Source organism: Gorilla gorilla, chromosome 23 (assembly GCF_029281585.2).
Source record: "Gorilla gorilla gorilla isolate KB3781 chromosome 23, NHGRI_mGorGor1-v2.1_pri, whole genome shotgun sequence".
Taxonomy (NCBI): Eukaryota; Metazoa; Chordata; class Mammalia; order Primates; family Hominidae; genus Gorilla; species Gorilla gorilla.
This window is the reverse complement of record NC_086018.1, coordinates 35469539-35492376: the sequence shown is the minus strand read 5'-3', so window position 1 is coordinate 35492376 and position 22838 is coordinate 35469539. Positions and strand designations below refer to the sequence as shown.

At 56.6% G+C, this 22838-nt stretch overlaps 1 protein-coding gene across 2 annotated transcripts; it reads left to right on the top strand.

Moving 5' to 3' along the window:
* The first annotated feature begins 3263 nt into the window (after window positions 1–3263).
* On the top strand, window positions 3264–21708 carry MFNG (MFNG O-fucosylpeptide 3-beta-N-acetylglucosaminyltransferase). 2 transcript variants are annotated; one of them, XM_055374573.2, is made up of 8 exons: window positions 3266–4061; window positions 9675–9723; window positions 10145–10247; window positions 10947–11100; window positions 13462–13547; window positions 15682–15847; window positions 17842–17927; window positions 20341–21705. In XM_055374573.2, exons 1-8 carry the CDS (start codon window positions 3807–3809, stop codon window positions 20405–20407), a joined length of 966 nt encoding a protein of 321 aa, XP_055230548.1. In that variant the 5' UTR covers window positions 3266–3806; the 3' UTR covers window positions 20408–21705. The 2 variants fall into 2 exon arrangements, with proteins under 2 accessions (XP_055230549.1, XP_055230548.1); XM_055374574.2 differs by lacking the exon at window positions 17842–17927 and having other exon boundaries at window positions 3264–4061; window positions 20341–21708.
* The last annotated feature ends 1130 nt before the right edge of the window (window positions 21709–22838 follow it).

The following is a 22838-nucleotide window of genomic DNA, read 5'->3' as shown; positions in this document are numbered from 1 at the left end:
ACAGCTCTACTGGAGAGAGGATGGTTGCTCCCACTGGGAGCAATCCAGGCAGCCTTACTGGAAGAAGTGCCACTTGAGCTTGGGAGTTGGGATTCCTTTCTTCAAGAACCACTTATTGGACCTACGTGTCCAAGTGCAGGTGACTGTCCTCAGCCACAGTGATGAGGCTGGGCAGGTCCCTGGGGCTTGGGGTGTGGTTGTACTAACTAGGTAGGGTAGCCTCAAGGGCGAAAGCTCAGAGGCAGCACATGGGTTGGATCTAGCCACCTTGGATGGGGTCGGAAATGAGGTTGGGAAGGGCAAGTCCAGGGATGGGGTTGGGAACGCAAAGGAGCTTGGGCTGTGCCCTGGAGGCTGTGGGAGCCTCTCAGGATGTGGGAGCAGGGCTATGGGAGCTCTGGTTTGGAGTTGACTTAGAGAGGGCTGAGGCCAATTGGAGTAGGGGGTGGGGGGCAGGGGCAGTGGAGGAGAGAGGAGCAGACAGGAAGAGGGGCTCTGTGGCCTCCAGGGGTGGGTCTGGATCTCCATGTTTGACAAGAAAAATGCTTAAGAAGGGGTCAGGGCTGGGGATTTGGGGTGGTGGGTGGAGAAGGGAATGGAGAAGCTGGGGAGGGGATTGGGGTGTGGATCAGGGGGCCACAGCCCCATCTTTAGTGGGAAGAGACAAGGAGTGGGTGTAGGGGAGAGGTGGTGAGGGTCTCAGAGACTGGACCACGCAGGATGACGGTGCTTGGGTATGAGGCCAGGGTGGACGGTGGGCCCAGGCTGTCCCGGGAACCCAGACAGGCTTTCCCAGGATGGAGTGCAGGGTGCGCAGGGCACTGTAGTTTGGTTGAAACCCAAAGCTCTGGTCAGCCAGGAGACCCTGGCAACTCGGGTGGCCTCTCTGGGCCCAGGGCCCTCCCCTGTGGAGTGGAGGCCAGGATGGTGGAGTGAGCATGGAGGTACGGATTGGCCACGGCTAGGTGAGCACGTGTGGCTGGGGCTGAGCCATTGCTTGGGAAAAGGTCTTCCCACTCTCTACGACAGGGTGTCTTTAACAAGGTGCAGATTGGACTTGGAGGCCTGCCAGTCTGTCACCACTGGGGTAGGGGCTGGAGAGCTGGACCCTGAGTGGCAAAGGCGGTGCCCTGGGGGAAGGGCAGCCTCACTGCATGGGAATCAGCGGCAATGCCGCTTTCTACTCCAGGCCTTCCCAGGTGTTGACTCTGCCATCCCCCCAGCCACATCCCCACCGCGGGCAGTGGCAGTGGCCTTTCAGTTTACACTTAGCTGTGCTCCTCTGCTCATGTGGACCCTGCCTGGGCTGCTCTCCCTGCCTGAATCTTCCTGATCTTTGAAGCCTGGCTGAGATACTATGTATCTCCATGAAGCCCACCACCAGGTCCTCCCAGCCCTTGGGACTTCTCCTGGCCCGTGCCATGTCCTGCCTTGTGGCGGGACGAGGGTGTCTGTGTGGCTGTCTCTCGATGTCTGTGGCTTCCTGGGCATGGAAACTGGGCTGTGTGCATTTGGGTACATGAACCTCCCCCTGCCCCACAGTGAGCCTGGCCCAGTGCTTGGCCTGGGGAAAGGCAGGGCCTGTGACTTGGCTGCCTTTGCCTGTTCCCCGTGTCAAGCATCCTTTCTGTGGGGTGGAGAAGCCCACTCATCCTGTAATCGTCACCAAGTCATATTTTTGTCCCCATTTTAGAAATGATGAAGGTAACTTTCCTAGAGTCATACAGCCAGTGAGTGGCCCAGTTGGGAATTTTTTTTTTTGAGATGGAGCTTCACTCCTGTTGCCTAGGCTGGAGTGCAATGGTGCCATCTCGGCTCACTGCAACCTCTGCCTCCCCGGTTCAAGTGATTCTCCTGCCTCAGCCTCCCTAGTAGCTGGGATTACAGGCGCCTGCCACAATGCCTAGCTAATTTTTGTATTTTTGGTAGAGACGGGGTTTCACCATGTTGGCCAGGCTGGTCTTGAACTCCTGACCTCAAGTGATCTACCTGCCTTGGCCTCCCAAAGTGCTGGGAGTACAGGCGTGAGCCACGGCGCCCAGCCCCCAGTCAGGATTTAAACCTGGTCTGTGGGGTGCAGAGTCTGGGATCATCACCAAGGCTGGCATCATCACCATTCTGAGAATATGGCCTGTGACGGGGCCTGGCTGGGGGCTGGCCCATGAGAAGGTCATTCAAAGGGTTGGTTTTCCCTTCCTCTCCCCCAGCTGTCCTCATGCAGGGTTGAGCCCGGCAGGGCCAGTTCCCTTCGCCAGCCACCTGGTACTTTGTTGTGTTGAATTAACATTGATTGAGTTCTTGTCTGCTGGTCATTGTTCTAGGCACTGGGGATTAGGGACTCAGTGATCAAAAAATAAATCCTGCCCTGATATTCTCATGAGGAGAGGACAGAAACTTAGTTAAACATACAGAATGTTGGAAGATGAAAAGTGTGATGAAGAAAACAGTGAAGTGGCTTGAGAGGGACAGGCCTGGGGGGCTGGGAAGGAGGCGGCAAGGGGTTGCAATGTTAATAACGTGGTCAGGGAGGGCCTCACAGAGATGGTGACCTTTGTATAAAGACCAGAAGGGAGCGGGGGAGTGAGACATGCAGATCTCTAGGGAGGGGCCCAGGTGGGAACAGCAAGTGCCAAGGTCCTGTGGCGGCCAGGTGCCTGGGCCAGCGAGGGTCCCAGGGTCTGGAGTGGAGCAGGGTGAGTAGCAGGAGATGGGGTGGGAGTAACTTGGGAGCCAGCTCACGCAGGGCCTTGTGGGCTGCTGTGTGCTTTTTGGCTTTTGTTCTGAAGAAAATGGGAGCCAGTGCAGGCTCTGAGCGGAGGAGGGAGGAGGCGTGAGTGAGCTTGTGCGAAACAAGATGGAGGTGGTGGCTGGAGAAGGCCCTCTGTCTGTCCACTGGTCAGGCGCTGGGAGAGAGGCAGCTCCAGAGACTACGGAGTGAGGTCAGGTATGGGCTGGGGCACAGCTGGACAGGTGCCCTCAGGGGACCTCCTGTGAACTAGATGAGGAACAGAGACCTGGGTTCTGCCAGCTCTGCGGCTGAGTTGCTGGATCGTTTTTGCTCATTCTGTGCCTTTGTGCCTTATGTCTTCAGCTATAAACTGGGAACGACAGTCCCAGTGCTGTTGTGAAGACCTCAGGAACTGAGCAAACAACTGTGGGAGCCCCAGAGGTTAAGAGGTTATCACGGAAGGCTTCCTGGAGGAGGGAACCCTTAAGCTTTGAAGTCCAGATAGAACTCAGCCTAGTGGAGGGAATGTGGGTGAGGCTGGTGGAAGACGGGAGAGCATCCCGGAGGAAACCTGTGAGCAAAAACTGGGGGCTGGGTGAAGCAGGACACCAAAGTAATGGGTGTTGAATGGGCCAAGCTGACAGCTCTCTGGGGGAGTGGATGGTGCTGGAGGACACTCCCTTCCACCGGGCACGGAGGGTTTGTTGTGACTTCCTCCCACCGCAGCAGCTGGCAGAGCCGGGGCTGCCCTTTCTGCTGGTGCCTCCTTTCAGCCGCCTCTGTCTGGGGTTCCCTTCGTCTGGCCCCGCCCCCCGGGCTAAGCGGGGCGGGGCCAGGCGGTCCCGGAGGCTGCGGAAGGCAGGACAGCGGGAGCAGGTGGAGGGCTGGCGGCGGTCGAGATCGTGCTGCCATGGCTCAGCCTCTGGGTCCAGAGCCTCAGCTCCTACCTCTTCCCTCCTTGCCAGCCCCTGATGCCTGCCAGACTTTTGCCTCTGCTGGAGCCCCTGCCTGACCAGCTTCCCCTCCCTGTCTGGTTGGGATCTGGGGGCTGAGCTGTCTGGGGTCCCAGGGCCAACCAATGCAGTGCCGGCCCCTGCGGGGCCTGGCTGGAGCCCTCCTCACCCTCCTGTGCATGGGGCTCCTGTGTCTGCGGTACCACTTGAACCTGTCCCCGCAGCGGGTACAGGAGACCCCCGAGCTGAGCCAGCCGAGCCCAGGGCCCCCTGAGCTACAGCTACACGATGTCTTCATTGCAGTGAAGACGACCCGGGCTTTCCACCGCTTGCGCCTGGAGCTGCTGCTTGACACGTGGGTTTCCAGGACCAGGGAACAGGTGACAAGTGGGTGACATTGGGCCCGGGGGGTGGCCCCTGGCCTAAGGGGTTCTCAGAGGCCTTTCTACTGGGCTGGGGTCCCTGACTGCCTCATGGGAGAAGCTGCCCAATACCTGCCTAATCAGGGATCCTCTTCCTCTCTCCTTCTTCCGGGCTTTAGGGGCTGCCTGCGGCCCTGCCTGTGCCCTGTACTGGTCCTGACTCCAGGTGCACCCAGGTCCTACCGCTCCACCACTTTTGGGGGCCAGGCTGGGCCCCTGCTCCAGGCTCCCGGGTCCCTCCTGGGGGTTCTTCTATTCCTAGCTGCTCCCGTGGGGGCTTCGCTCCTAGCCACCCAGGCCCAGCCTGGCATCAGGGGTAATGGTGGGTGTTGGGCAGCTGGGGTGGAGGCCTCCAAGAGGTCCTGACCCAGACCCGTGCCCAGGCCAGGCTGTCCCACCCAGGCCCTAGGTGCTGTCCTGCCCAGGCTCTGAGGGTGGAGGACGGGAGGAGAATGTCTAGGTGGGGTCTGTTCTTGGGGGAGGCATCCCTTCGGCCTTCCCGATAGCCCCTGCCGCTGTGTCTCTGCTGCCCCGGGTGTGCCGAGGCCGCCATGTCTGGCCTCCTGTGTTGGCTTCCTGCGGACTGCTTCCGAGGGAGGGAAGGAGAGCACATGCCACGAGGGTGGCGGCTGAGGCAGTGGTGGGCCGGAGGTCGGGGAGGCCTGCCTGGCACGTGGGATTGTGTGTGTGTGTGTGTGCTCACATGCACGGAACTGGAGTGTGCTAGATGTGTGTGACAAGAGGCATGTCTGTCACATGGCTGTGCAGCTCCGGCGAGCCAAGTTCCTTCCAGTCCTTTCCCTCCTCGCATCCAGTATCTTCCTTAAGCAAAGTTAGTGATGTTGGTGTTCGGGACCGTTGATGGGGGAGGTGGAGAACGGGTACACACACACACACACACACACACACACACACACACACACACACACACATCCGTCCCCTCTTTGGCGGCTGGCTCAGTGGGAGGAAGTGACTGAGTCTTTGGAGATAGTCGAGACCTCCTGGAAGACCAAAAGGAGGGGGAGAGGATGGCTGGCAGAGGCCAGGCCCTCCTGGGGAGGGGCACCCTGCCCTGATTTCTGCCCTCGTACTTGGGATTAACTCTTCCCCAGCTGGCCCCCAGCACCCCAGCTCTTCTCTGGGCCCCACACGGCTTCTCATCTTGGGGAGATCCTGGTTCTTCCTGCGGAAGCCGCCGAGGCGGACCCTCCCGCAGGCCTTCCTGTTTATGCGTCTGTGTACCCAGGAGCGTGGCCTCACATGGCCCACGGCCCTTTCCTGTCTTGTCTCCATCACCGCGGTAGTGCCCTTGCCCCGGATGAGGAAACTGAGGCCAGAGAGGAGGAAGTGCTGGCTGGCGTGGTGTCACGCAGAAGGCCTGAGGGGACAGAGCCCAGTGGGACCTAGAACCTCGCTCCTGGTTGGGTGCTTTTCTCCCCTGCTGAGACTTGGGAGCCCTGTGAGGCCTGGGTCACTGGGCTACAGGAGAGGGTCCTTGGCCTTCAGCCTGCGTGGCTGTGCCTGGCAGTACCAGGCCAGCAAATGCAGGCAAGAACAACCCCTTTCATGTCCCAAGCTCGATCCCACATGTGAATCAGGCAGTGGGGTGGGAGTGGGGGTGCTGGCAGCTATGCCGATGCTCAGGGCTGTAGACCAGGCGAGTTGCTTGTTTCACCCTCACAGTAAGCCCCAGAGATTGGCTGTGATGGCCGTGATGCTCCCGCCTTACAGTGCAAACATTGAGCAGGGTTCAGCCGAAGTGGGAGATGAATCCACTCAGCTGGACCCGAGGGGTGAGGGGCAGACTCTAGAAATCTTGTCCTTGAAGTTGAAAGAAGGAAGGATGCTGAGATGGAGGAGGAGGTGGGAGGACAGGGAGGCCCTCGCTCGCTACCCCACGTCTCTCACCGTTTGGCTCACTTCTCTCTGTGACCTCAGCCAAGGCCCTCCCCTTTCGGCCCGCAGTTTCCCCATCTGCACAGGGCAGGAGTGTCTGGACCGGGCCTGAGCTGGTTAACTGCAGCGCTGGGCGCCCGCCTGGCTGGTTAAGGGCAGTCGGGTGGCAGGTGGGCCTTGTGGCAGGGGCCGGGACTCGTGTGCGGCCTTTGTCCTGGGCTGAGGGGGTGGGCTGGGGGAGGCAGGTTTTGTGCTCAAGGCGAGCCTTTCTCCTCCCTATGGTCCCCTTGTTGGGGGGAGAGGTGGCAGCAGCCCCACCATTCCCCTCCTCTGCAGCAGATGGTCCCCGGCCACCCCTCCCCTGCCCCAGCAGGCTGCGTGTCCCTTTGTTTCCCGCGGCTGCCTGTGAAGTTTTCACCATTGTCAGCTCCCCTCCTTAAACAAGTCAAATGCAGCCCTTGGCTCCAAAGAAACTCTGCCCATCGCTCTGTGCCAACCTTAGGATTCCCAGGGACTGAAAGCACCAGCCTCACTGCCCTCTCCTGTGCCCCCACCCCCTCTGGACCTGGACTCCCCTTCCCGGCTCTCTCCCTCACTCTGTTCACGGCTGCTGGTGTTTTGTTTTGTTTTGTTTTTTTTGAGACAGAGTCTCACTCTGTTGCCCAGGCTGGAGTGCAGTGGCACGATCCTGGCTCACTGCAACCTCCGCCTCCTGGTTTCAAGTGATCCTCAGCTTCCTGAGTAGCTTGGACTACAGGCATGCGCACCACGCCTGGCTAATTTTTCTATTTTTAGTAGAGATGGGGTTTTGCCATGTTGGCCAGGCTGGTCTTGAACTGCTGGCCTCAAATGATCCACCCGCCTTGGCCTCCCAAAGTGCCTATTCTCCTGCTTTATTCAGGCTTACTAGATCTTCACCGGGAAACAGTCCTCAGCCCATTTGGCCCATGCTCCAAGCTTGAGAGTGTTTCACTATCTGGTGGCTGTTTGGTGGCAAAAGTTTGTCGAGGGCAGGGCAGGAAAGGCCTGGTTTCTTTTATAGGATCCCTTGAGGCTGTGTTGAAAACAGACTTGGGGCGGAGGCAGGGAGCAGGGAGGCCAGGGAGGAGGGCCTGCAGCAAAGCAGGCAGCAGGTGACGACAGTGGCGGGGACTAGGTGGCCGGGCGGGCCGGAGGGAAGAGCAGCGTCCCAGACGATTTGGAGGCTGGTGAGCAGAATTGATGATAGGCTCGGGAAGAGGTGTGAGAGGAAGAGAGGAGGAGTGGGGAGTCTGAGGTTTTGGGTCCCAACCAGTGAGAGGGAGGAGCAGGTCTTGGGGAGAACGGAGGCTCAGTCTTGATGTGCTAAGCCCCCCAGGAGATGTCATGGTTTCAGGGGATTTGACAGTTTGGAGCTCAGGGAGAGGCTAGGGCTGGTGGTGTCCACGAGTCTCCAGCTCCCTGATGGTGTTTAAAGCTGAGAGGCTGCATGGCGTCACTGACGGAGTGGGCTTCATGGAGAAGCGGACCAGGGTCTAGCCTTGGACCACCACCATTTCCCCCTGCGGAAATCCAGAGACCTCCAGCATTCGCTAAATCTGACGGTGGGAGACAGACCCCAGGGAGAGAGGCTCGGAGGGTGGATGCTGCACAGGCCTTCCTGAGGAGAGCCAGGTGCCGGAACAAGGAGACAAATTGGACCCAGCCTGTGGCCTCCAGGATGCCATAGTCTGGTGGAAGAGACGGGGAGAGAAATTTCTGTAACCAGGGAGTTTTGCTAACTGCTGTTAGTGACAGGAGAAACAGAGGGCTGAGGAACACATAGCAGGGGCCTCTAAAGTAGCTGGAGGGGTGTCAGGGAAGGCTTCCTGGGGGAGGTGATGCCTGAGCTGGGAGCTAGAGGGTGGAAAGAGGGCATAGCATGTGCAGAGGCTCAGAGGCGTGCGCGCGTGCGCGTGTGTGTGTATGTGTGTGTGCGTGTGTGTGCGTGTGTGTGTGTGTGAGAGAGAGAGAGAGAGAGACAGACAGACAGAGAAGCCCCAGGGGTGGACAGGAAGTAATGAGATCAGACTACATCAGGCAGGGTGGCCAGGTGGCCCCTCACTGGCCACACTTAGGGAGGCTGGCCTTTATCCCAAGAGTAGTAGGGAGCCATGAAAGGTGTTAGTGGCTGGTGGGTGGAGCTGGGTGTTACTCGATTCTGGTCCTGGCAGGGAAACATATCTGAGGGAATGAGGCAGAGTCTTACAATAGTCCAGTGAGAGGTGATAGTGGCTCAGAAGCAGGGCTGTGGCCATGGGCCTTGGGAGATAGCCTGGCTCCCTCCTGCGCCTTCCTGTGTCAAACCTGGCTCCTGGCCTCCTGGCCTCCTATGCCTCAGTGTACCCTGAAATACAAGTAGTTGAGCCTGACTTCACTGTCAACTCTTCCTTGCTCTTTTACACACAATCTTCTTTTATTCTCACAGCCACTACTATCCCCCTTTTGTAGATGGGTAAACTGAGGATCAAGGCGGGGACTGTTCTGATCTGAAGGGCTAATTACTGGAAAGGAGGGAGGGGATTTTGGGTAAGCAGAGGGGAGCATTGCAGTTGGAGGCGCTGAGCTTCAAAGGAGGACAGGGTTAAGCCACGAGTGTGGCCCCAGTGGGGGCGGAGAGAGTCTGGGGGCTTGAAAGAGGTGGGACACTTGGAAACGGTCCGGAATTGTCCTGAGTCCTGGGCCGGGCAGTCCCAGGGCCGGGGAGGCCCTCAAAGGCCCTTGATGCTCAATGGGTGAGAGGACCCACTTGGGCAGCTGAGAAGCTCTGCCATGTTGGGCCGGGCGTGGAATGGGAAGGACACCAGTCCCCAGCCTGACTTGTCTTTGTCCCCAGCCTGGCTTGTCTTTGTCGCATCCATGTACTTCCTCTACCTCTCATTCAGAGTCTGAGCTTGGATTATGTAAGGGCTGAGCAGCTTTAGCTGCCTGGGAGGCCGTGGGGAGAGGTCCGGGGCCTATGGGTTTGAATCTCAGCCTGGCACTTGCCAATCCTGGTCCATCACTCAGCCTCCTTTTTGTCATCTGGGAAGGGAACAGATGACAACGCCTGCCTCGTGAGGTTTGAGGGTCGTTGCGGGCACGTGCATGTCCAATCTGGGAGAGCTGGACTGGGTTGTGAGGCAGCATTTCCGAGATGGCTTGCACAGGGGGTTTGTGTGGCTGTGAAGGTGTGACGTCTCCCTAGTGGCGTGGTGTCCCATGGTGTGGGCGTGTGTCTGTTCACATAGAGTTTGTGTCCTGATAATGGGTTTAAGGTTGTGTTATGTGATTGTGGAGGAGCCGAGTGCAGCTGTGATTGTGTGTGTGTGTGTGTGAGAGAGAGATTTTGTGTGTGTGTGTGTGTGTGTGTGATAGAAGAGGGTGAGATGCTGCCCAGGTGTGTGGCTGTGGTTGGGTCCCTGTGGTGCTGCTCTGGAAAGGGAGTGAGTGTATGTGTTTAGACTGTGGGCTGTGTACACCCTGAAGTTGTGTGTCTACAAAAGCTGGGTTGTATGTGTTGTATGTTGTCCTAAAGGAGCGTGTGACCATGAGAGGGGTGTGTCTGTCACTGGAGGAGTACAGAGTCCATCTGGGGCCTGGTGGTGGTGGGCTGTGGATTGGTCTGGGGTGTCCCTTGGGCCGATGTGAGTCCTGACCCCTTCTTCTCCTTCCTAGACATTTGTCTTCACCGACAGCCCAGACAAAGGCCTCCAGGAGAGACTGGGTAACTCTGCCCGGCCTGGGTGTGGTGGGGGACTTTAGCTGTTGCCTGGGAAGGCTGGGGCGGCTGTGCCCTGGCCTGAGGGTTCCCAGGAAATGGACCGCCCACCCTTGGCATGTGGAGATTCCCCTTTGCCCAGGAGGGAAGTGGGCCTCTTCCCTGGAAACTGGTGTGGGCGTGGGTATGGGGAGGAGCTGTGCCGGACAAGGCCCTGGACACCTGAGTCCCAGCCCAGCCTGCTGTCCACTAGCTCTGTGGTCCTGGGCAGGTCTGCCTTCCCCGGGTCTCAGTGCTACCATGTGTAAAATGGGAGTGGGCGGGCTGCTCCAGAGTCCCTGTAGCCCAGCCTTGCTCTGTATTCTGTGTTCAGGGCTCTGAAGGGGGGACCTGGGCAGGGTCCCCTGACTCCTCCTCACTTCTCCAGGGTCCCACCTTGTGGTCACCAACTGCTCTGCGGAACACAGCCACCCAGCTCTGTCCTGCAAGATGGCTGCTGAGTTCGACACCTTCTTGGCCAGTGGGCTTAGGCGAGTGTTCCTGGGTCTCTGGGGATAAGTGTGGTCTGGGCCCAGTGAAAATAACCGCTGGGCCTCCTGGGGTCTGACTTCAGCCCCCACTCCTCTACCAGGCAGTGGGCAGATGGCTGGGAAGTCCAGCTGGGTTCCAGTCCTGACATTCAGGATTGGGTATGTGACCTTGGGAAAATGACTTTTTTTTTTGAGACAGAGTTTCGCTCTTCTTGCCCAGGCTGGAGTGCAAATGGTGCAGTCTCAGCTCATTGCAACCTCCGCTCCTGGATTCAAGCGATTCTCCTGCCTCAGCCTCCCAAGTAGCTGGGATAACAGATGCCCACCATCATGCCTGGTTAACTTTTGTAATTTTAGTAGAGACGGGGTTTCACCGTGTTGGCCAGGCTGGTCTCAAACTCCTGACCTCAGGTGATTCGCCTGCCTCGGCCTCCTAAAGTGCTGGGCTTACAGGCGTGAGCCGCCACACCTGGCCAGGGCGAGTGTCTTAACCTCTCAGTCTTGGTCCTCAACTGTGAAGTGGGTACCCTCTTCATGAGCTTACACAATATGCAACTTGGCACAAAACAGATGCCTTAAATGTCAGCCTCTCCCACCCCTACCCCCATTCTGTCACTGTTGACCGACTGTGGGGGTGCTTGGGGACCCTGGCTTGGAACCCCCCCCAACAAGTTCACTGTCCCTGTTTCATCCCTACAGGTGGTTCTGCCATGTGGACGATGACAACTATGTGAACCCAAGGGCGCTGCTGCAGCTTCTGAGAGCCTTCCCGCTGGCCCGCGACGTCTATGTGGGAAGGCCCAGCCTGAACCGGCCCATCCATGCCTCAGAGCCACAGCCCCACAACCGCACGGTGGGTCCCTCTCCTCCTCCTTTGCCCCTTGGCCCGCTGATCCCAAGGGCCAGGCCGGTCCTGGGGGTGGGGGTGTGCTAGAGAGGTGAGAGGGGTTCTGGGTTTCAGGTTTGGCCCCATGTGGGTTTGGGCTGGTAGCTTCCCCTCTTCAACCCTCAGTCTCTTCCTCTGTGAAATGGGGAGACTGAGATCATGCAGTCGTGGCACAGACACAGTACATAGTGAGGCCTCCATCCCCCAGGAACCACGGCTTGTCCTGGTCACTTAGGGAGCATCCAGGTGAGCTGAGGCTGTGTGACACCACAGCAGGGCTCCCAGTCACCTGGTTGTCCCCATGTAGGTGTGCAGGTTGTTAAAATGCTGGAATGGCTGGGGGCAGTGGCTCATGCCTGTAATCCCAGCACTTTGGGAGGCTGAGGTGGGTGGGTGACCTGAGGTCAAGAGTTTGAGACCAGCCTGACCAATATGGTGAAACCCCGTCTCTACTAAAAATACAAAAATTAGCTGGGCATGGTGGCGGGCACCTGTAGTCCCAGCTACTCGGGAGGCTGAGAGAGGAGAATCGCTTGAACCCAGGAGGCAGAGGTTGCAGTGAGCTGAGATTGTGCCACTGCACTCCAGCCTGGGCGGCAGAGCGAGACTCCGTCCCTCCGTCAAAAAAAAAAAAAAATTGCTGAATACTGTGGGGCTGGGTGATTGCTGCCGCCTGAGCCCCAGAACCCTTCCCCACCTTCCCCTCCTTGGGCACCCTCTCTCTCCAGACACCTCCACTAGCCTGTGACTGAAGAGTCGACACCTGGCACAACAGGGGGCTCTGTACCCACCTCAGTTCCTGACCTGGATGGACACTGATTTGGGTTGCCAGATTCATTAAACAAATAAATGAAAAACCACTACATCCAGTTAAACTTGACTTTCCAATAAATAATGAGGAAGTTTTTAGTATAAGTATGTCCCAAATATTGCATGGTTCTCTCCCTGTCCCCAGGACCCCCTGGGCATCAGGTGTTAGAGTGGTCCTGGCCCTAGGACTCCCTTGGCTCCAGGAAGAAGACAGGTCGGGAGGTCCCTCTCTAGAGGCAGTGCCTGGTGCAGGAGCTGGGCACACAGCGGGGCTCAACCTCCCTTCCCAGGTCCCCATCTGCTTCATTAGGAAAACCAAAAGCAGAAAACACAGAGCCTTAATTATCAGTAGCTAATCAGCCTCTGAGCCTTAATTAAATTCTTCTGGGCCCTAGGGCTCTGTGTATGAGTGATTCCAGGGGAGCCAGGGGGTCCCCCAGGCTCTCACACCACTTCACTGCTGGCCACTCACCTCTGCCTAAGCAGTTTGCCTCTGGGGCGGAGAACTGCACACTGGAGCCTGACTCCCTGGGTTTACACGGCAGCCCTGCCACCTCCTGGCTTTGTGACCTTGACTGAGGTCACCTCACCTCTCTGTGCCTCAGTTTCCTAATCTGTGAAATGGGTAATAACAGCCCCTACTCAAAGAGTGGTTGTGAACACAGAAGAAAGAATGAAATGAGGTCATCTCTCCAAGTCCTTGGAATGAGACCTGGCACGAAGTCAACACTAGAAAGTGTTAGTGATCTGAGGCCGGGCGCGGTGGCTCATGTCTGTAATCCCAGCACTTTGGGAGGCCGAGGCGGGTGAATCACCTGAGGTCAGGAGTTTGAGACCAGCCTGGCCAACAAATAGTTAAACCCTGTCTCTACTAAAAAATACAAAAATTAGTTGGGTGTGGTGGCGCACGTCTGTAGTTCCCGCTATTTGGGAAGCTGAGGCTGGAGAATCGCTTGAACCTGGGAGGCGGAGGTTGCAGTGAGCAGAGATGGTGCCACTGCACTTGAGCCTGGGCAACAGAGCAAGACTCTGTCTCTTAAAAAAAAAAAGTGTTAGTGATTTGTATTGGACACAGCCCGACCTTTGTTTCCCAGCCACATCTTTCCTATGCACACTCAGGCCCCGTCAACCTAGGCCCACCTCTGTGGCCCAGGAGAGCAGGTGCCATGTTCGGCAGCCCCTCCCAAGCCACATGGAGTGAGGTAGAGACCTTTCTCAGGGGAAAGGGGCATGGTGGCCGGGTGGGTAAAACAACACCTGTCCCCTTTAACTGGAATTCAGCTGGACTTGAGTCTGATCAGTGACCTCACCACTCATAATTAACTATGTGACTTCGGGCCTCTGTTTTCTTATCTGTAGAATGCGTGCAATAATGCCAGGTTGTAGCAAGACTCTAGTGAGATTCAAAATAAAGGGCTTTTGAGCCATGCTGATTGGGGGTGAAGGGTGGCCTGGCTGTCCCTTTTCCCCACAGCTGCCACCAGGCTCACTCTGCCCTTTGGCCTTCCTCTCCCTCAGAGGCTGGTACAGTTCTGGTTTGCCACTGGGGGTGCTGGCTTCTGCATCAATCGCAAACTGGCTTTGAAGATGGCTCCATGGGCCAGGTAAGCAGAGACCCAGGGGTGGGCAGGAAGGCAGGGAGGGGGTGGCAGCTGGGGTACAGGAGGGGCCTTTGCAGCAGGAAGGGCTTTGAGAGTGAGCTCAGGAGAAGCTGCTCCTCATTTGTGTGTGTCACAGAGCGGCAGTTGGTGGTGAACAAGCCACCTGCCACCTGCCCTCAGGGGCTGCACGGCTGAGCGCATGACGTGCCACTCACAGGCAAGTCATGTCATCTCCAAGAGCCCCAGTCCCCCCGTCGGCACATGGACCTGATAATGCAGTGGCCAACGGTGTGGTAAGGGTTAAATGAGAAAATGTCTGGGCAGGCCCTGGTAGGTGCTATTTACTGCCCTTTTCTGACTGGTCAATGCCGTAGGGGAGGTGAAGGCCAAATCTAAGGGTCTTCAGAGGAGGGAGAAGGGCCTTCTGGGTGAGGGAAGAAGGGAAGGCTTCCAGGAAGAGGTGGTATTTGAGCTGGGACAGTCCAGTATACACTGGGCCATCTAAGGGAGATGATATTACTCCTAATATTATGAGGGGATCTCAGGGGTAGTGGAGGCCGCAGTGTGGGTGGGGGTGGGACACAGGTGTTCTAGAAGTGGCGAGGCCTGGCTTCTGGAGGTCTTTCCGGGCTGTTATTATTATTAACAGCACCATCAGCAGCCACTCCCTTGTATTGAGGACTGACTCTGAGCCAGCTCTGTGCTCCATCAAGAGGATCACAACACCTGGGCGAGAAGGTGGCGTTAGTCTTGTTTCTAGATCTCAGGCAACTGAGGCACTGAGATTAAGCCAGTCTGAGGTCAGCCAGGTTCAAGGTCACTCAGCTGCTGGGTTTGGCTCCAAGGTCTGCAAGCCTTGCTACTACCCAAGCCTGCCCTGCCTTGCTCTGGCTGGGAGGGGCCCCCCAGGCGATTCATACTGGACAAGAGCAGGCTCATTGTCCTGGGGCATGTCCACAGAACTGTGTGTGTACACATGACCAGGGTCATCCGTGTGCCTGGGGTGCCCCCACCCAGGCTTCTGCCCACCTCTAAATTACCTTTGTGTGAATTAGAAAAAGCCCCCTCCCTCCAACTCCTGCAGGTGCAGCTTGAGGGCACGCAGGCTGGGGAGGGGAGTGCAGGCTGGGGAGGGGAGTACAGGCTGGATTTCCACATCCACTTGCCCCTTGGACAAGCATCCAGGGCAGCGACATTAATGGGGTATACGCGGCCAGTTGAAGTCCATGCCTGGGACTCTGTTCCTGTCTCCCCTCAGCACTGGCTGACTCCAGCCCATCCTGCAAGACTCTGTTTAGGTGGCTCACGCCTGTAATCCCAGCACTTTGGGAGGCTGAGGTGGGTGACTCACTTGAGGTTAGGAGTTCAAAACCAGCGTGGCCAACGTGGTGAAACTCTGTCTCTACTAAAAATACAAAGATTAGCCGGGCATGGCAGCGGGTGTCTGTAGTCCCAGCTATTCAGGAGGCTGAGACAGGAGAATTGCTTAAACCCAGGAGGCGGAGATTGCAGTGAGCCGAGATTGCACCACTGCACTCCAGCCTGGGCAATGAAGGGAGACTCTGTCTCAAAAACAAACAAACAAACAAACAAACAAACAAGCAAACACACAAAAAAGCTGCCACCTCCTCTGGAAAGCCCTCCTGATTCTCCCTGTACCCCCAGGCAGCATGCTTCCCTCTGACTTAGCACCACTCTTTGAAAGACCTGCTCCCTGCTCTGTCTCCCCCCAGAATAGGGGCTGCTGTTGGGGGCAGGAAGCGTTTCTTTCTCATCTCTGTATCATCAGCCCTAGCATGGTATCTGGCACCAGCAATGAATAAATGAGTGAATGAATGAATGACAAGACAGGGAGAGAAGGAAAGGCTACATTTATAAAGGGCATCATCTTCCCATTCCCTGTTTAATCCTCACGACAGCTCCATGAAGACACGGCCATTAGCATCCCCATTTCACAGAACAGGAGACTGAGGCTGAGGCTCCCCAAGGTTCCTGACTTGCTCAAGGTCATACAGTATGCAGGAGGCAGGTGCTCTGCTCTGCCAGCTTGTCCCAGTGGAGGGCCTTCATGGGGTGGCCCACGGCTCTGGGTGTGGAGAGCCTGGGCCAGCTTCTGTAGTCTGGCTCTGTCCCTCAGTGGCTCCCGTTTCATGGACACATCTGCTCTTATCCGGCTGCCTGATGACTGCACCATGGGCTATATCATTGAGTGCAAGCTGGGCGGCCGCCTGCAGCCCAGCCCCCTCTTCCACTCCCACCTGGAGACCCTGCAGCTGCTGAGGACTGCACAGCTCCCAGAACAGGTGAGCTGGCCTTGGGGGCAGGTGGCAAATGGGAAGGGGGAACCAAAGGAACATGGGGTCCCCCCAGCCCTCCCTCCTGGCATTTGAAAGAAACCTGGAACTCCAGATTATGGGTCTTGGGTGTTCCCTATTGATGGGGAAACTGAGGCCTAGGGTGGCAAAGGACACCCTAAGGGTACACAGGGACTCAACCCCTTCACCTCTAACCCTCAAGGATTAGCATTTGTGAAGCTGAAATTCTTTGATCTGGTCCTCAAATGCCGGGAAGGACCTGAACAAATGAGATGAGGTTGTCTTCAGGTTCCCACCACCCTGCTCTCCACCCATACCTCCACTCAGTCTTCCATCCTCCCCACATTCCTCCCGGGGAGCCCAGCTGGCCCTTCTAATTTTACCTGTTAGGAGCCCCCTCCTTCATCAAAACTCCCCTATCCATTGCTCAGTGCTGTTCCTGCCAACCCTAAGGTTACCAGGATGGAATGGGTCTTCGGGGGGATGCTTAGCATTATGTTAGGCTGGGGGAGGAGGGGGACCCCATCCCACCACCTGGCAGGTGATACAGGTCCAACTGGCTCTGCCTCGGAGAGGCTGCCCTCTGACACTGTAGATGGTCCTGGCTGGGAGCGTCCCCGGGATCTCCTGCCCAACGGTGTGACAGAAACTCAACATGAACTGGCTAACCTGAAAAGGAAATTGTTGGCTCACATAAACTGAGAAGCTCTCCCCCAGGTTGGCCCATCCTCAGGTGGGCTCAGCCCTCATGTTGGCAAGATGGCAGCCCCAGCTTTCCCCCCACTATCGGAGGAGAGCGCCTCCTTCCTTCAGATCCCCGGGCTGGCGTTCATTGATTTGATGACTGGGCTTGGGTCAGATGACCCATCTCCTACCAGCACCTGGAGTTAGTGTTGATTGGCCAGGCCTGGAACCCCATGGGGTATGAGGTTGGTCCCATTAGGATGGCAGGGCCTGAAGCCAGGAAAGAGAGGCAGATTTGAGGCAGCCCAAACCAGGGCATCCTAATGGTTAGGGTATCCTGAGTACCCACAATGCCAGGCACCACACTGGGGTCCTTCCCTTCTTTTTTTTTTTTTTTTGAGATAGAGTCTCGCTCTGTTGCCCAGGTTGGAGTACAATGGCACGATTTTGGCTCTCTGCAACCTCCACCTCCCGGGTTCAAGTGATTCTCCTGCCTCAGCCTCCTGAGTAGCTAGGAATACAGGCACCCGCCACCATGCCTGGCTATTTTTAGTAGAGACAGGGTTTCACCATGTTGGCTAGGCTGGTCTCGAACTCCTGACCTCAAGTAATCCACCTGCCTCAGCCTTCCAAAGTGCTGGGATTACAGGCATGAGCCACCGCACCCAGCCACGCTTCTTTAACTCTCTGGTTCCTCACAGTAGTCACATGAGGTCAGTACTAACATTATCCCCATTCTATAGATGGGGAAAATGAGACCCAGCGAGCTGAACTGACCACGGCACACAGCTAATATGGGGCAGAGGGGCACTGGAACCCTAGCTGGGTGGTCCCTGTGCCCACAGTCTTTAACCACTGTGCTCTACAGCCTCTGAACTGAAATCATGATCCATGTCGTCACTGCCTGGTGGAGTAGAGGCTCCGGGTGAAGAGGGATGTGCTAAGGCCCTCCAGTGAGTCTCAGAAAACCTCCATTCTAGTCCAGGCGTGCAGCTTACTGGAAAGCTGCCTTTTCCTGTTGAGCCTCAGTTTCCAAATCTGTAGATGGGGGTATTGTTCCAGCTTCTCAGGGGAGCTCAACTCTCGAGGGAGCAAATGGGATTAAGGGCATGTCAGTGCTCTTCCAGCTGTGAAGTGCCTTGGGGCGTGGGGTGGGCTCCCGCCACCAGCGGGAAATTTCAGGTTCCCGGGCAGCTTTCCCTGCAGCTTAAAACCCCTCCTCCACCTGTGCCAGGATGCTGCCCCCTTGTGGGGATACCCAGTGTGATGCCCCAACACTCTTCTATCTCCCTGCCCAGGTCACCCTCAGCTACGGTGTCTTTGAGGGGAAACTCAACGTCATTAAGCTACAGGGCCCCTTCTCCCCGGAGGAGGACCCCTCCAGGTGGGTCTGGGGGCTGGAACCTTGGATGGGAGGAGTGGGGGCTGAGTCCAGGCATCCAGACATGGGGGAGCTGGGAGGGAGCGGAGTGGGACAGGCTTTGGTGGCTGACAGCACAGAGCTAGGAGTGGAGGGAGTGGATTTCAGTTTCTGACCCTGCCACTGGCTTGCTGTGTGACCTTGGGCAAGTGTCTTGCCCTCTCTGGGATTCAGTCTCCCATTAGTAACACCTGGAGGCTGGCTATGATGGATCTGAAGAGCTCTCCCAGCCCCAATCCTCTGGGGTTCTTCGGGAGTCCCTGGAAGGCTGAAATGCCTTCCCTGAGCACAGGCAATGCTCTCATGGTGGAACTTCAGGCTCTGGTAGGGGATTTTTATTTTATCTCTTTTGGACTCCTTGTTTCTTTGATACTCTTAAATGCTTCTTTTAGGCAGGTAAAGGGTTGGAATAACGCCTTCCAGTTCTGCCCAGAACTGGCCACGGGGAGATGGGCCACCCAAATCCGCTCCTGACTTGTCTAGAGCAGTCTTGGAGCATAGCCTGTGATATGCAGCTTCCTTTCCACACACCAGCACCTGCCAGCTGTGGCTTTTTTTTTTTTTTTTTTGAGATGGAGTCTCGCTCTGTTGCTCAGGCTGGAGTGCAGTGGTGCGACCTCGACTCACTGCAACCTCCGCCCCCCGGGTTCAAATGATTCTTCTGCCTCAGCCTCCTGAGTAGCTGGGATTACAGGCGCCTGCCACCATGCCTGGCTAATTTTTGTGTTTTTTTTTAGTGGAGGCGGGGTTTCACCATGTTGGCCGGGCTGGTTTCGAACTCCTGACCTCAAGTGATCCGCCTGCCTTGACCTCCCAAAGTGCTAGGATTACAGGCATGAGCCGCTGCCCCCGGCCCAGCTATGGCTTGTGATTCTGACCAGGGGTGGCGGGATGGGGGGTGCAGAGGAGTTGGGGGAGGGGACACATGGACTCTGGGCCCATCAGTCCAACCCCAGAACTGATGCTTGACCCCTTCCCAGCATCTCTGCCAACTGATGGGCTGGCTTCACCTTGCATGCCTACAGCCATGGGGAGTTCCTCCCTCCTGTGGCAGTCTGTTCCATCTCTGGGCAGCTGGACTAGCCCCAACCCTTCTATTTGCATTTCTGCTCCTTGTAGTGACATGCAATGGGTCTGGGAACTGGGGAAGGAGCCCTGATTCTGCCTTTGGAGACTTAGCAGGGACTCAGGGAGGTAACGAGTAGAGGAGGGCATGGGGTGAACTCTGGGCCCACTTGAGTGACAGAGACTTGTCCAGAGGGAGTCCTGGGGGACGGGGAGTCTGGGACACTGTGTGTGTAGGGGATGAGGGTGAGTATGCAAGTATAGGTTGTTATGGGAGAGTAAGTCAGAGCCCTGATGTTGACTGGGGAGTAGAGGCTGGCCGGGGAAGGCTTCTCTGAGGAGGTAACGTGAAGGACCTGAAGGGCTAGCAGGAGTTCGCTAGGAGAAGAGCAGGTGGCAGATCACTCCCGCAGAGGGGACAGCATATGCAAAGGCCTGATAGCAGGAGACAGGCCTTGACCTGCTCAAGGTAGGAAAGGGAGACTGTGTGACTGGAATGTGGAGAAGAGGAGGGAATGGTGTCAAATTTGGTTGGGGACGTGGCAGGGGCCTCTCCAAGGCCTTGGTAGGCTCTGTCTGGACGCTTGTGATGCTTGGAGGAACCAGGGCCCCTGGCCCTGACATTCTGCAGTGCTGCCTGTCCTGCGGCAGAGGGCTCCCGTGATGCTGAGGGCCCTTGCGGCCAAGGCTACGTTGAACAAGTTGGATATTACAAGGAGACAGAATTTGGCTTGATATAGGAACAAAAATTCAAAATTCCAAGACGAACGAAGCTGCCTTCTAGTAGGATGAGCTCCCCGTCAGCAGAAGTCTGTAAGCCGTAGCTATACTGACAAGAGGTTTAAGAATTGCTGTTAAATTTCCTCAAAGCTCGAAGATTCTAGAAGTCATAGATTACTGCCAAATGGGTCTGGAGCCACCTAGAGATTCAGATGCATGTGATCAGATGATTGGCCTCAGCTGAGGTCTCTTTATGGCTTCTCTGGCTTTTGAAGTTTCTCCAAACTAGCGGTTCTCAAGTGGGGGTGATTTGTCTCCTAGCGGACATCTGGCAATGTCGGAGACATTTTTGATTCTTATGATTCAGGAAGATGCTACTGGAATCTTGTGGGTAGAGCCCAGGAATGCTGTTAAATATCTCGCAAGGCACAGGACAGCTCCACAACAAAGAATTCTCTGGCCCTAAGTGTTAGTGGTGTTGAGGTAGAGAAACCCTGCTCCAAACCGCCTCTGTGGCATGTGTCCACCTAGGAGAGTGGGCTGAGAGCAGAAGTGGGGGTGACCATCCTGTCCTTTTCTGGTCTCTCTGCAGATTTCGCTCCCTCCATTGTCTCCTCTATCCAGATACACCCTGGTGTCCCCAGCTGGGTGCCCGATGAATCCTGAACTGCTGGGCAAAGCTTGGGCCGAGACTTCTGGGTGTGCCTTGGCTCCCAAGGTGGCGCTGTAGGTCCCTGGCAAGTGTCTTGCGATAGGCAGTCTCTGGCAGGGCCTTCGGGTGGTTGGCAAGCCCAGGATCTGAGTGGCAATTGGCACTGAAGGCACCCCAGGCCCCTGGGAGGTGAGTTAGACAGCCCAGGGGACCAGGTGGACCAGGTGGTGGCCAGAGAGGCTCCAGGGGCTAGACTCCCTCAGGAGGCTGAATTGAAAAAGGGCAGGGGGCACTTGAGCTGGGCTGGGGCTCAGGGGTCCTAACCCTTTAGGCAGTGACATGGCCTCTGGGTGGGGTCTGGCCGTTGGCCCTGGCTAATGTCTCTCAGTCATTCCCCTGGGGCTCAAGCGCTGGGCCGCCCACTCCTGCCTCCCTCATCTGTGTCCCGAGTTCCTGAAGGGACACGGGTGGAATGATGGCAGAATCCAGGGTCTGCAGCACCTGCTGTTGTTGCCAACCAGTCTCCCAAAGCTCCTTGCTCCCCACCCCTTGCTAACAGGACCAGATTTTGTTTGGAGCCTCAGCATGCCAGGGCCCAGATGATGGAGCATAACGGGTCCCAGCCAATTGTGATGATCCTTTTTGCTCATTTCCCAGCCTTCCTTGCTGTTAGGGGCTACCATGGGACCAACTCTGGCCAGAGGGAACTAAGCAAATCCAGTAGAGATGTTTCTGGGGAAGGTTTTGCAGCCCACTCCCCATTTTCCTGCTATAAATGTGGGTGTGATGGCTGGATCTGGGGCAGCCACCTTGCTACCATGAAGGAAAGGCCAAGACAATCATCCACAGCTATTCCCTCCAGCATCTGGTTCTGTATGAAAATTAAATGCTTATTTGTTTAAGTCTCTCTTGGTCCAGTTTTCTGTTACATGCAGCCAAATTGTTCCTGACGGGGTATGGTCTTTATCTGTCTATCACAGTGGAGATGGTGATCACTTTTGATGGTGTGATAGGATGTGTGCAAAGACCATGTTACAGAGCCTGGCATAGAGAAAGGAAGGGCAGAGTGGATGGTGACTGTTACTGGCGTGTTTGTGAGTCATGGTGTGTGAGTCGGTACACGGGTGTGTGTGTGTGTGGCATGTACCTTCTACATGTGTCTGTGCATAAAGATGTCCATGTGTTTTTTTTTTTTTTTTTGAGACAGAGTCTCACTCTGTTACCAGGCTGGAGTACAGTGGCGCGATCTTGGCTCACTGCAACCTCCGCCTGCGGGGTTCAAGCAGTTCTCCCAATTCTCCTGCCTCAGCCTCCTGAGTAGCTGGGATTACAGGCGTGCACCACCACGCCCAGTTAATTTCTGTATTTTCAGTAGAGACAGGGTTTTACCATGTTGGCCAGGATGGTCTCGATCTCCTGACCTTGAGATCCGCCTGCCTCGGCCTCCCAATGTACTGGGATTACAGGTGTGAGCCACTGCGCCCAGCCTGTGGTGTGTGTTTTTGTGGCTGTGTCGCACATGTGTACATGATGTATACATGTGAGTGTGTGTGCTGTGAGGTGTGGAGTGGTTCCTCCTTTTCTCTGCCCCCAGGGCCTGGGTTCGGGGAGGTCAGAGAATCAGGGAAGGCGGAATGGAGACTCAGTGCTGAGGGACTTAGCCTCAGGTATGAGATAATGGTGCCAAAGGGCGATTTGACAGCCAAGGGCAGGAACTGAATAAATGCAAGTGCCCTTGGAATTTCGGATCCCAAGGAGGTGGATGGATGAATGAAAGTGATCATGGTGAAATTTCAGGCAGGGTGGCACATAGGCAGGGGAGGGTTAGAGAGGGGAGGTCTGTGTCATGCCCAGTGATGCTCGGAGTTGGGGTCACAGTGGGGCTCTCAGATGGGGAAGGAGGAGGAGAGATCCCGAGGGCCAGAGGGGCCCTGATCCAGGGAGCCAGGGCTAGGGGCTCCACCCTTGAAGAATCAGAAACTGTCTTCTGGCTACATCTGTGTTGGGGACATCTGGAACCACTGAGCACCTGAAGCCAGCCCCTTGTTTTCCAGGGAGGAGAGGTCCAGAGAGGGACTGCCACGTGCTGTGGTCACACAGTGAGTTGGGTGCAACCGGCCACTTGTGCTTCTCCAAAGCCCCGCTTCTTTCTGGGCTGGCCCAGGGCTGGGTTTATGGGATGCCAGTCGAGTGAGGGCAGCCCCCGGCCCTGCAGCCCCGTGGGGCTGGAATGGTGCCATCCACAGTCACCGTCCTCCCCACCCCACCCAGGGAAGGCTGCTCATTGGCCCGCATTTAGACGCGGCAGCAGATTTTCGGGTTGCTCCCAGATCCTGAGGGTCGGGTGGAGGGAACAGGACTCGGGCCATCTGCTGCCTCCATTGTCCCAGAATAGCTGGGGGTAGGGAGGGGGAGCAGAGTCAGCAAGGATCAGAATT